Source organism: Hippocampus comes, unplaced genomic scaffold (assembly GCF_001891065.2).
Source record: "Hippocampus comes isolate QL1 unplaced genomic scaffold, H_comes_QL1_v1.1 scaffold85, whole genome shotgun sequence".
Taxonomy (NCBI): domain Eukaryota; kingdom Metazoa; phylum Chordata; class Actinopteri; order Syngnathiformes; family Syngnathidae; genus Hippocampus; species Hippocampus comes.
Genome location: NW_017805540.1, coordinates 5,787,542 through 5,800,050, shown reverse-complemented (window position 1 = coordinate 5,800,050; position 12,509 = coordinate 5,787,542). Strand labels below are relative to the sequence as shown.

At 40.9% G+C, this 12,509-nt stretch overlaps 1 protein-coding gene and 1 long non-coding RNA gene across 4 annotated transcripts in view; one reads left to right on the top strand and one right to left on the bottom strand.

The window, feature by feature from the left end:
• agla (amylo-alpha-1, 6-glucosidase, 4-alpha-glucanotransferase a) overlaps positions 1-12,509 on the bottom strand; it is an 89,700-nt gene that overhangs the window by 15,808 nt on the left and 61,383 nt on the right. For all 3 annotated transcript variants that reach the window (XM_019879011.1, XM_019879010.1, XM_019879012.1), the window contains 9 exons: positions 11,455-11,589; positions 11,056-11,186; positions 8,539-8,675; positions 8,255-8,388; positions 7,804-7,979; positions 7,621-7,723; positions 7,389-7,512; positions 5,054-5,155; positions 2,226-2,337 (listed from right to left, as the gene is read on the bottom strand). In XM_019879011.1, the coding sequence (XP_019734570.1) occupies positions 2,226-2,337; positions 5,054-5,155; positions 7,389-7,512; positions 7,621-7,723; positions 7,804-7,979; positions 8,255-8,388; positions 8,539-8,675; positions 11,056-11,186; positions 11,455-11,589 (1,154 nt within the window). The remainder of the gene's footprint in view (positions 1-2,225; positions 2,338-5,053; positions 5,156-7,388; positions 7,513-7,620; positions 7,724-7,803; positions 7,980-8,254; positions 8,389-8,538; positions 8,676-11,055; positions 11,187-11,454; positions 11,590-12,509) is intronic.
• On the top strand, positions 3,763-7,380 carry LOC109521260 (uncharacterized). Its single transcript, XR_002169319.1, has 3 exons — positions 3,763-3,774; positions 6,499-6,500; positions 6,832-7,380. It is a non-coding gene; the product is annotated as an uncharacterized LOC109521260 (long non-coding RNA).

Here is a 12,509-nt window from a genome sequence, read left to right as displayed (position 1 = left end):
TTTTAAAGAATCTTTATTGAACAAGTCAGGATACAATTCTCAGTAAACAGAAAAGGCGCTAATCCAATCACCGAACGCGCACGGCCAATCTCGACGTAAGGCCTTCTAGCTGGCCCAAGTACGCAGACGATTGGCTATTGCAACCTGACTGTGCCCGTTCATTTACAGCGCACAGGGGCCTGCTCTGTTTAATCTGAAGGCCCCGAGCAAGTTTAATTTACCTGGCAACACAAGCTCGATGAAATATGATTGGTTAAAAACTCTACCATAATAAATAAGTTATTTATCGAGTGGCTTTCAATGTTATTTTGAAAGCCACTCGACTAAGTGGAAATAATATGACGTAAAGAATACAGAGAATAATTTTGTTTCCATATTTATGAAAATAAAATAACATAAATTAATGTTATTCTCAGAAAAGTAAATTTACTTTTCTGAGAATGTTTAGGCCAGCAGAGAAGGCCTTGCTGGCCCTGAGGGTCCGCCACTGGTTTTTACTCAATGTGTTTAAATGCTGTCAGTGTAATTTTAATAATATGAATTCATAATTGCATTGAATAGCAATTTTTGTAAGAAACTTCTGTATTCTCTGCCTTGCTTCTGAATGTCGTTGACTGTTCTGTTTGCAAATGCTTTTTGGTGTTGTGTCTTTGATTGTGTGAAGCACATTGAGTTGCCTTGTGTATGAAATGTGCTCTATAATTAAGACTGCCTTGCCTTTCAGACTACTACTCTGCACAATTATTAGACGAGTATTTTGACCATATCATTTTTATGCACATTTTCCAACTCCAAGCTGTATAAACTGTTCAAAATACTCAATTGCTTAATAATTGTGTTGTGTTATGTTTTGTATTCATTTTTCAAAAAATTTTTTATCCTCAGTCTTTCTCTCTTTTTAGTATGTGCTCCTGCTTTCTGTGCCACAGACAAAAGAGCTACTTTTAAGGTTTTAAATATACCGTATTTTCCGCACTATAGGGCGCACCAAAAAGTCTACCATTTTCTTAAACCCTCACCGAGCGCCTTAAAATCTGGTGCGTCTTGTGTATGGTCATTACGGTAATACGTCGACCCCAAGATGGCTCCTTGCTGGAGACATGCTTACAATGTTATAACTTGCTGTTGGTTCAGTGAACTGTGTCGCTTCTTTATTAAATAAGTTTTTGTTGCAACTCTGAAAAAAGGAGAGCGGTGGTGTTGTTTTTTAAAACAGTCTCAACAAATGCAGGTACGTCTTTGTCCGTCTCCGTGCCTTCTCTTCTTTTGTTCGACTCGAGAGGCGTTCAAGACCGCCTCCGAAAAATGTAAACTAACGATTACTTCAACGAAACTCCGAAAATTGAAAATAATACATCAAAACTGAAAAGCAAGGGAGGATATCATAAAATAAATTCTATAGCCCCCCCCTACAGAATTTATATTGTGATTTCATCATTTGTGAAGACACAACAAAGGAATAAATAACTACTACTGACATCTGATCGTTCTGTTGGAGCTATGATCAAGGAAATGCCGATTAGTTTTTCGGAGGCGGTCATGAACGCATCTCGAGTTGAACGGAAGAAGAGAAGGCACGGAGACGGACAAAGACACACCTGTATTTGTTGAAAAAAGGAGAGCTGTGGTTTTATTTTTTTTTTCAACGCAGACTTTATTAATGGTTTTCACAGTCTCAACAAATATACGTCTTTGTTCGTCTCCGTGCCTTCTCTTCTTCCGTTCCACTCGAGAGGCGTTCATGGCCGCCTTCGAAAAACGAAAATTAATGATTTCTTCAATGAAACGACGAAGAAAATCAAGCGAGGAAATCACAAAAGAAATTCTGTAGGGGGGGATATAGAATTTATTTTTTGATTTCCTCGCTTGATTTTCTGTTTTGATGCATTATTTTCAATTTTCGTAGTTTCATTTAAGTACAGTAATAGTTAATTTACGTTTTTCAGAGGCGGTCATGAACGCCTCTCGAGTTGAACGGACGCCTCTCGAGTTGAATGGAAGGAGCGTAGCACCATCTAGTGGAGGCATTGTATATTGCGCCTTATAATGTGAAGCGTCCAATGTATGAAAAAAAAGACAAAATAGCCATTCTTTGAAGGTGCGCCTCATAATCCAGTGCACCTTTTAGTGCGGAAAATACGGTATTCATATTTTAAACTAGAGATTTCATGAAAATATTGCCAGACTTATGAAGTGTGGCTAATAAATACACTTGATGCACACACCTTCGTCTCTCATGTTCATATCTATCTTGGGTCCAGCATTTCTCTCTCTGAAGGAAATTCCCTCGAGGTGGCGCTGCAGAATCTCTTGGATCACATCATAAAGAGGCTGCTCCTGTACGAAAAACACTGTATATCTCAATATATAATTCAACATGATAGAATTTTTGGGTACCATATTTTCACAACCAGAGGGCGCACCTAAAAGTCTTAAATTTTCTCCAAAATGGACAGGGGGCCTAATGATGTGTCTTGTCTATGCACCGAGTTCCAAAATCTGCTAATGCTGTTGCCTGACTTCGATGAGTGTTCCGCTTGACTGACTGATGTTGCACCGACACCTTGTTATATAGAGGAAAGGCGGATGTAACTGAAGACAGCAAGCGGACGATAAAGTGCGAAGCAAGATCATGAAAGAGGACGCTAAAGGGACGTCCCCAGTAAGTGTATCTAAGTGCATCTAGTATACAGCACATGCATTGTGCAAAACTACATTCCAAAAATGGCACCTACGAACACACGCTTACGAAGCAGTTTAAACTGCAAGATATCAGTTACGCGGAGGACTATGGGAATCAAGTAGCCGCGAGAGAATTCACGATCAACTAATCCATGGTGCATGGTGATTTTGTTTTGTTAAACAGTGCCATCTATCCATTCGGGTAAGGACGAGTGTGGTGCGGCAACCCAGCTGATTACCAGGAAAAGCGACCCACTTCCGCTCCTACTACAGTAAAAAGTGTATTTTTTTTTTGCGGTGCATTAAATAAGGACGCCTTCTTGGAGATTTGGCTTCCATGACAGACGGTTCCCTCAATCAATCCCTATATTCTGAGCTTACCAACTTGGGCAAAGGCAAGTGATGAGTGACAAGCATACCTTGCATTTTGAAATACAACAAAAAGATTGCCGACAAATTCATCCAGCCCAACCACATCAACAACATGGACAGAGAGCCCCTCATTTTCGACATCCCAGTGAACCACACTGTAGAGAAGAAGGGGACCAGCATGGTTGCGATATGCACAGCGGAGCGTGAAAAGTCGGCTTTTACTGTTGTCTTGGTTGCCACCAATGTTCCCTCTAATTTTTCATATGTCACACAGATAACCTCCCTGAGCACACCTAGGACCACTGTGAGCAACATCAGAAGCGCATGCTGTGGCCACACACCAGACCAGTATCACAGCTGTCAGAAAGTTTCAAGGCTTATTAAAAGAAACAAATTATAGCAGCAATTAAGGCATTCATTTTGATGGCAAGTAAAATATTGTCAATGAGAACTTTAACTTGCTCAGGGTCAGATTTTTTTTCTGTGGGACAGCCGATTCTTTTTCTCCCCGCAATAATGTACCAATCCCTTATCCCATCTTGAGTGTTCATATAATTCCAACAGCATTCAAATGACTTTTCTGCTGAATGTGTCGCTTGAGGTAGTCCAGCTTCCATTTAGTCCATATTTTTCCATCGGAAAAGTTGCTTACAACCTTAGCTTAGCTGCATATTTGGCAGAGCAGACCTTTCTCACCCGAAAAAGAAAAGATCTCACACAGTTTCACCGCTTGTTCTTTTATTTTCACATACTCCGACAGCCATTCCAACTTAAAAGAACCACAGTTCATTTTTGTTTTGGCTTGAGGAGTCGACGCATCACATTCACTGCCCGCTCGTTTCGCAGTGATAAAGGGTTAGCATTAGCGTCACTTATCTCCGCCGCATTGTTATTGTTATGGAGCGTGTATGAGCAGGGCACATGTCAGTGCCGTGATTGGCTGCATTAGCATCATTGCATCGTATCGTATAATTGACTGGACAACTGTCACAGCAAAATGATACAGAAAAAAATTAAAATATCTAATTCATTTGCAGTGTTTCACTGCGCTAGATAGGTTTTCTTGTGCACTGAGAGTCTGTGACCAGTGTGCATTGGTTGCCACGGTAAAGGACAGAAACTGCCCAAGACGCTGCCTAAAACAAAAATTACCAGCCGGAGTCATGTTTAAGGTCAATCAAAAGGGCTGAATGGATGAGCAGAAAATGAGAGAGTGGCTGAGTGAGGTGTACGTAAAGAGACTGTCCCTGTTGATCTATGACTCCACGCACGGCGGCCATCTCACAGTCGCTGTGAAAAATCAAGCGCAGCAAATGAACTCAGAGCTTGCCATCATACCGGGAGGCTTGACAAAGGTACTTCAACTGCCGGACATCGGTGTCAACAGGGCGTTCAAAGTGAAGTTGTGAGCAGCGTGGGAGCGATGGCAAACATAGCTTTACTAAGGGTAGGAGGCAGCGGCGAGAGAGTTGCGCCACAATTAGTAAAAGGATTTTGGATGCCTGAGCTAATGTGTCTGCTTGCACCGTTGGAGCTTTCGCAAAAGCCGTTATCATTTCTGAGGAGCCGCACAGCAACGGGACTGACTCTGATAATGACACGAGGGAACCGTGTTTGATGGAGAACTTGCCTAGCTGTTCATTTCGGACACAGAAGATGATGATTTTGATGGATTTGTGGATAAGGATTGATAAAAAAAATAACGTGAGTACATTGTTAAATACTTCAATAAGTACAACCAAACTCGGTTTTGCTCCTGCTGCCTTTTTAAAAACAGCCGCAAGTGCATTGCTACCGTATTTTTTAAGCTAGCGTACGTTTTACCACTGCTGCGTCCATTAATACAGTGCGTGTTGTGAATGTGTTAAACACAGAAATAGCACCCCCAACTCACACTGTGCCCCTTAATACGGTGCACCGTATGGTCGTGAGAATATGGTAATTGCAAGTTGAATGATTCAGATTGTTTTGAATAATGGCAATTTTGGGAGGGTCATACCACGTCTCCTGGTGTGCAGGGCTCACTTTCATCAGTTGGGTACATGCGCGTGACAGGAGACTGGAGGATACAATGTCCTTGCGGAACATGGCGGGCATAATCCTGAAAAATAATGAAATAGTATTGTATTATAATGGATGATTGGAAATGGAGGGAAAAAAAGACAAATCATGTGATCATATAGCGGAAAACCATTTAGATGAAGTATTTTCCCATTTAGCATCTGTTGACCTGTTGACCTTGTTTATATATGATATTGCCTGAGTGTGCATTTGCAATCCAAGCATATTAGATTGTAATTGCAGCTCAGTGCCCACCGTCCCAAAAAAAAAGAAGTCTAAATCAAGTTAGCAGTCACAACAATTGCTTCCTTGGGTTAACGTCAGAATAAAAGAATTTTAAGGCATCAACATCTTTGTGCAGTATTAGTTGTGAGACTTTTATTTTGAAGTTGTCATTGCGGCATGTTGCATCGGATGAGCAACCGTCATGGTGGTATGCTTGACTTCGCTGGCGCTCACAGAAACGGTGGCTAGACTTGAGCGGTGGAGGCAGCTGAACATGGACGGGGACACTGCCGACTGGGCGGTGATCTCGCTCTTTGTTCAATTTATGTTTTTTAGTTATCATACATTTACATATTATTAATAATGAACTGATTATGCTTGTAATGAGGAACGCTTATGCCTGCAATGATAAATTGATTATGGCTGCAATGAAGAACACTTATGTTTTTAACAAAGTGTCAGAGATTTTCTCGGACAAAGTTAAAGAAATGACTCGGCACACAGGAAAATTGTCTTCAATATCGACGGAAGCGGATCTCTGAGAGCGAACGACGGTTTAGTTGCTCCTTGATCACGCTCAGAGCCCCCCCTCCTCGAGTTCGAACCTTTATTGTGACATATGCAAAATACAAGAAAAACACTGCCCCCGATATTTGCATACCGCACCCCTGGTCCGGCCCCTCGGTAGTGATTGGTTACCTGGGTGTGAGCTTTGAACCACCGGCAATTTGGCGCCTTTCGGTCTGGTCTACACTGTATCAACATATCACAGACTTTGCGGACGACAAATGTCGCCTGGGCGCGACGGGTGTCCTCAAATCGTCTTTTGTTGTTCAACCGCTGTTCCCAAATTACTCGTTCCCCCTTTGTGACCGGATCTGGCACTCTCTCCTCTGATCGCCCACCCGCCTTGATGTGTTAATTGTGGTGTGGGCTGCAACAGCCCTCAGCCCAAATGGCCGGCACCTTCTGAACAGGAATTTGGGGGTGCTAATTACGCACCCAGACGCTTCGACGTGCCCAGATCAAATGAGACTTCAAACATGATACAATTTCGCCCATAGATTCCTCTAACACAAAGATATGCTCACATTTATAATAAAGAATGCTTCGTGCACTGTGTGACAGTTGAGGGACGCAACCACCTTTCCGAGAAAGTGGTTGGGAAGAGATAAGGTAATAAGACAAAACAAGAGCAAGGTCGGATGTGGATGGAGCTGTCAACACCAGCGGCAACTTACTTGGAATTTTTGTAATAATTACACACATGTACCGGTACGGAATTTTCACACACACACACACACACACACACACACACACACACATATAGTCAAACAAGTTCAGTGTGTCTTCAACAGCCCTCACCCTTTCGGTTGGACACACCCATGTATTAGATTCCCAATGAGAAATAAATGAGAGGGCGAGCGGGGAGATTCATGGGTGAAGTGCGGAGAACTGAAACCTAACACTTTTCCTCGTTCCCGCCTTGAGTGATTTGGTACCAGAATCCAGTGTCTCCTCTCCTCATTGGGTCTTTATTATGAATGTCTAATTGATATCTCTAACAGTCTTGTTGTGCCCCGTTTTCGACGGTCTGTCAAAATACGTGAAAGCCGTCTGTTGTGCAAAAAGGTTTGGTCACGCTGCCCTTAACTGTGCTAAATTAGCTCTCAGTTTCGTTATTGTATAATATTTTACAATTATCAACTACTCAGCTGTCAAGTTATTGGTGCATGCTGTTTGACACCAAACAAAAACAGTTGTGAGAAAAATGTCACCTTCACTGACCTCCCCTTTTGTCATATTTCACCAGAACTTTGGTGCCATTTGAGTGTTCACTTTAGCACATCGCAGGATCCCAGAAGACAGCTCCACTCTCTCTGTATTACAATCATGAAGCAATAGTTGGGTCCCTCTGCATTTCTCAGTCTTATTTATAATAAACACTTTCGACTGTTTAAATGAAAAGTGGATTTTTATTTATGTATTTATATCCCTGATACACCTCTGCGGTATGCCTTTAAATGGACATTCCAGTTTCCTCCTACCTGGAGGCACTGCAGCCACCACCACACAGCATCACGACAGTTGTATCTGGCAAAGCGACCCTCTCCAAGCAGATTTGGAATTAAACCATGACGTAATGTCCCTGCGAAGGCCAAGATGATGTTTCTAAGGACACAGCAAAGGGCCTCAATTATTGTTCAAGTACTGTATCCAAAAAGAAAGTCATATAATGACATAAAAGAATCAAACATGTATGCAGACACAGATGCATACCGGGCTTCGGTGTGTCTCCCAGTGAGCAGCATCAGTCCTCTGAGAGCAATAAAAGTGTCTCTGCCCCAGCAACGGAAAATTCCAGTTGAGAAATGAGGAAGACCTGATAGAATAAATTGCAATGAGTATTAATCGCGAGGAGCCAAAAAAGCACATTTTTAAACGCTTTAGTAGGTTGGTGACCTGCAGCCACTGTCACACAGCACTGCTCTTTCTGGCCAGTTATTGGGCTGATGCAATACGGAACGTTGTCAATTTTCTTCGAAAGAGCAGGAAGGGCAGGGAAGCGTCCGACTCCACACATCTGAAGTGAAGCCAACGCCAAGTGTCGTACAAAGCTTGAGCCTCTCTGTATGAAACTGAAAAAAATATATGTTTAAGTAGAAAATTTAATCTGCCTTGAGGTTCTTTTCGTGATTTGATTAACTCGTTCAATGTCAATAATGTTTTTTTCATGCTTTTTTAAAGAATCCAGGCATTTATTAATCCTAGGTACGTCTTTGTGTGTTTTAACTTTTTTTTTCACATGGTAGGGAAAAGAAAGGAATGAAAATAGATAGCACTGTCTGAGTTAATCACCATCAAATCATTAATCAGGACTGCATTCAGAGTTGCATGATGACAAAACAACTACCTTGACATGAGTTTGTAAGTTGCATCCAGAGCTGTGGTGAAAGTTGATACAAGGATAGCATCAAAGTAAGATGGAATGAGATAGCGTGGGATATGCTTCAGATAAGAAAACATGGCCTCCAGCCACTGTCCAACCTGCAGACATAAAATGATGAAAATAATTAAGTTGTCTTCATTACACGACTCAGATTTCACTGAGATAGTTTGAGTGGGAGCGATTCTTCTTCGTAGATGCTTATGTTCAAACATATACAAAGACATTTTAAAGGCTGTTAAAAGTTGTACCTGTGCCAGAGGTCCTTCCCTATGTTTAAGTCTATTGGCAATATATTCCATTAGCCAGTCACCTTGTCTGAGGTTAGAACACACAGGATGGCCCAGGTCATTGTTGGCACGAATATCAGCCAAAACTGACATCAGACCTGCATAGATATAACCACAAAATTGAGAATCAGGGACAGGTTGATCTGGACTTTTCCCATTACACGACTAATAAAGATCTATTCTATTGATATTACACCACCACATTCTGACATAATATTATTTTGGTGGTAACTAGAATAAAAATAGGTCGGGCACGGTGGACAACTGGTTAGCACGTCAGCCTCATAGTGGAGAGGTGCAGGGTTTGATTCCGGCTTCGGCCTTCCTGTGTGGAGTTTGCATTTGCTCCCCGTGCCTGAGTGGGTTTTCTCCGGGTACTCCGGTTTCCTCCCACATTCCAAAAACATGCATTGTAGGTTAATGGATGAGTATAAATTGTCCCTAGGTGTGATTGTGAGTGTGACTGGTTGTTTGCCTATGTGTGCCCCGCGATTGACTGGCAACCAGTTCAGGGTGTACTCCACCTACTGCCTGAAGTCAGCTGGGATAGGCTCCAGCACACCTGCAACCCTCAGGAGGATAAAGCATGTTTCCAAAAAGGTGGGACAGGCTTATGTTGACCACTGTGTTACATCATGTTTTATTTTAACAAGATTCAATAAAGGTTTGGGAACTGAATTGTTGAAGAGTTGTAGATGGAATTTTTTCCCATTCTTGCTTGATGTGCAGCTTCAGCTATTCAACAGTCCGGGTTTCCATTGTCCTATTTTACGCTTCATAATGCACCACAAACTTTCAATGGGAGACGGGTCTGGACTGCAGTCAGGCCAGTCTCGTGTCCGCACTCATTTACTACAAAACCACACTGTTGTAACAAGTACAGAATGTGTTTTGGCATTGTATTGCTGAAATACTGTAAGCAGGGGCAACCATGAAAAAGGTGTTGCTTGGATGACAGCCTGTGTTTATCCAAAACCAATACATTCAGTACCTACATCTGTACCTGTGGGTAAAAAAACAAAAAACAAAAAGGACGTTTCGCTTCTCTCACAGAAGCTTCGTCAGCGGTAGACAACTCTGAAGTCTCCGTGAAGACTCCGGGAGATTGCTCACCATAGGGGCGTGACTAACCATCCCCACCCAGTCCTCAAATAGGCCACGCTCAGCTTTTTAGCGCAGAGCAATCTCCCGGAGTCTTCACGGAGACTTCAGAGTTGTCTACCGCTGACGAAGCTTCTGTGAGAGAAGCAAAACGTCCTTTTTGTTTTTTTACCCACAGGTACAGATGACGACTGACGGAACCCTTTCTACGATGGAACTTTCCTGTACGACTGAGAGCCTCCACAAGCAATGGGGAACTTCGAGATAGAGAGCTAATGATGCTATAATGTTTCAACTTGCAAATGCATTCTTATTGTTATATGGCCAGAAACCGTATAAAAAGTGATACACTGTCACTTAATGAATAAAACGACGTGGTTTAGAATACAAAGAGAATTAAACAGAATGCCGGTGAATGTGTCAGTCATATGGATACGTCACAACAGCTACATCCATCATTGAAACAGATCAGTCTGTAGAACTGTAAATTTGAACATTTTTAGAGCGATTAACTCTTTTGAGATAATTCTGCTCATGTTTCTTAACGAGAGTTTTCAATCTTTTGTCACAAACAGAAAAAAAAAAAAAAATCAATATTACAAATTTTAAAAATTCACGTGCAGCGTGACATGCTCCCTAATATTGTCGTCGTTTATGTCATATTTGTTTGTTCTTGGCAGCCCTACGCCGCTTACGTACTTAAGAGAAGACTGGTAAGCATTAGGGAATCTACTCTCAGACTTTTTTCGCCAACACACACATTTTGTTTTCAATAATGTTAAATAGTTTTGGCGGAGGATAAACATGTTTCCGCTACTAAAGTGCACCCCTGCATACCTGTGGTTCGGGGTCTGCGGTTTCACCTGTTTGAGGATTTTGTTTTTTCAATTTTATGGAGGGATAGGAGGGGGTGTTTTTTGGTGGGGGTTGATACAACTCCAGTCTTCCGCGGAAATGCATATTTGGAGGTTAAAATCGTTTTGGGAAGAATTTTTAGGGTTTACAAAAAAATATTTGTTCTCCAATTTTATTTTCCCACTGCATTTCAATGGCCGTCAGTTATATGTGGATTTTCGCTTTTCTTGGGCGAGCACGTATTTTGTCCATATTTATGAGGCCCCCCCCATCTTATGTTATGACTGCACAAGAAAATATTGCTCCAACAGTGTTTATTATTTGTGATCCCGTGGTTGGACATGAGCAAATTCACCTATTTGCTGATTTTTTTGTGGGGTAACCTATCCTCAGTTGGTCATTAAAAACTCATCCATTGGCTGCTGTTGTGCTCAGGCCAAAGGCGTGTCTCATATACAAATATTGCTTTGCTGCCACCTTGTGGCATCTGTAGGCAATTCACTGGACTCCAATATCACTTACCTTGGAGGCCTGCATATTTAAAAGTTCCCCATTCTGGAATATTGTAACAACCTCCTCCGTCTTCTTGTTCTTCGGAATCGCAGCGAAATAGCAGCACATTCATGTCTGCTAGGGTTAACTTTGACATCAGCCTAGATGAGAGTTCATGATGATCAGTACTGTACAACATAGTGATGCTATACATGTTAAAACCACAAAAACAATTTATTTGCTGCTTATTTTCAATGTCTTTTTGCCCAGCTATTCCCTTGTTGTGTTAACATCATTCTACACATTTTACAAGAGTTTCAACAGTTTCAACAAGTGCAAATAGTTATTTTGCTGTCCGTCGTGGCAGAGGTGGCGTTCCTGCGAAGGCTGTGATGCAAAAGGTGAAAACATATATCGATGTGGACTCACTGTGCCAAAGGCATCTTCAGGACTTCAGATGGGTTCTCATCTGCTATACTGCCTTTTCTGTATTTTAGGCTGAATTGGGACAGAAAATACCGGAGTGCCCCAACCAACTTCTGGGCTTTGGGGTCCAAACTTACCCTACAAACAAAAGAAAGGGTTTAGCAATTTGTTTGTTTGTTTGTTTTGTTTGTTTGTTTATTGAACATATATAAAACATACAATAACGTGACAAAATGCAAACAAAAATTCTGAAAGGAAAATAAAAGTAAAAGTAAGTAATACAAACATCATCACAGTTATATGTTCAAAGGAGTAGGAAGAAGTATACAACTTATCTAATCCTACCCCTTGTTGTGCAATAATGTATATTGATCATTTCCAATACCAAAGAAAAGGAAGAAATCTAAATTTCATCAAATACTTTTACCCTTTTGTGTACTATACTTATCTATTGATACACCTTTCGGTTTGTATATATGTATAATTGTTCTTTCTACTTTTTATATCAAATGACTCATATTCATTATATATACTGCATTTCTTGAATACATTCAATAAGTTGTTCAAAATCCAGAACAAGAACAAACCATAGTATTACTATATTTTATAAGTACCAGTATATAAAATTTATCTTCTTAACTTTGTTTTATGTAGTTTTTTTGTACTAATCTTTTGAATTTGTTTTTGAACTCGTCCAAAGATTTACTCATTTTCAGATCCATCTCAAGCTTATTCCACAGATTAACTCCTATTACTGATACACACCTTTGCTTGATGTTTGTTCTTGTTCTGGATTTTTTGTATTGATTAATACCTCTTAGATTATAACAACTATCTCTAATTTCAAAAAACTTCTGGATATTTTGGCAGAGGAGATTATTCAATAATATGGTATGATCTATTGTATCAAAAGCTTTTTTTAGATCTAAAAAAATCCCAACCGTGAATTCTTTATTGTCTATGTTAGTTGCTATTGCTTCCACAAACTCCATTACTGCCATTAAGGTGGTACGTTTTTCTCTGAAGCCATATTGATTTTCACTTAACAGCCCGTGTTT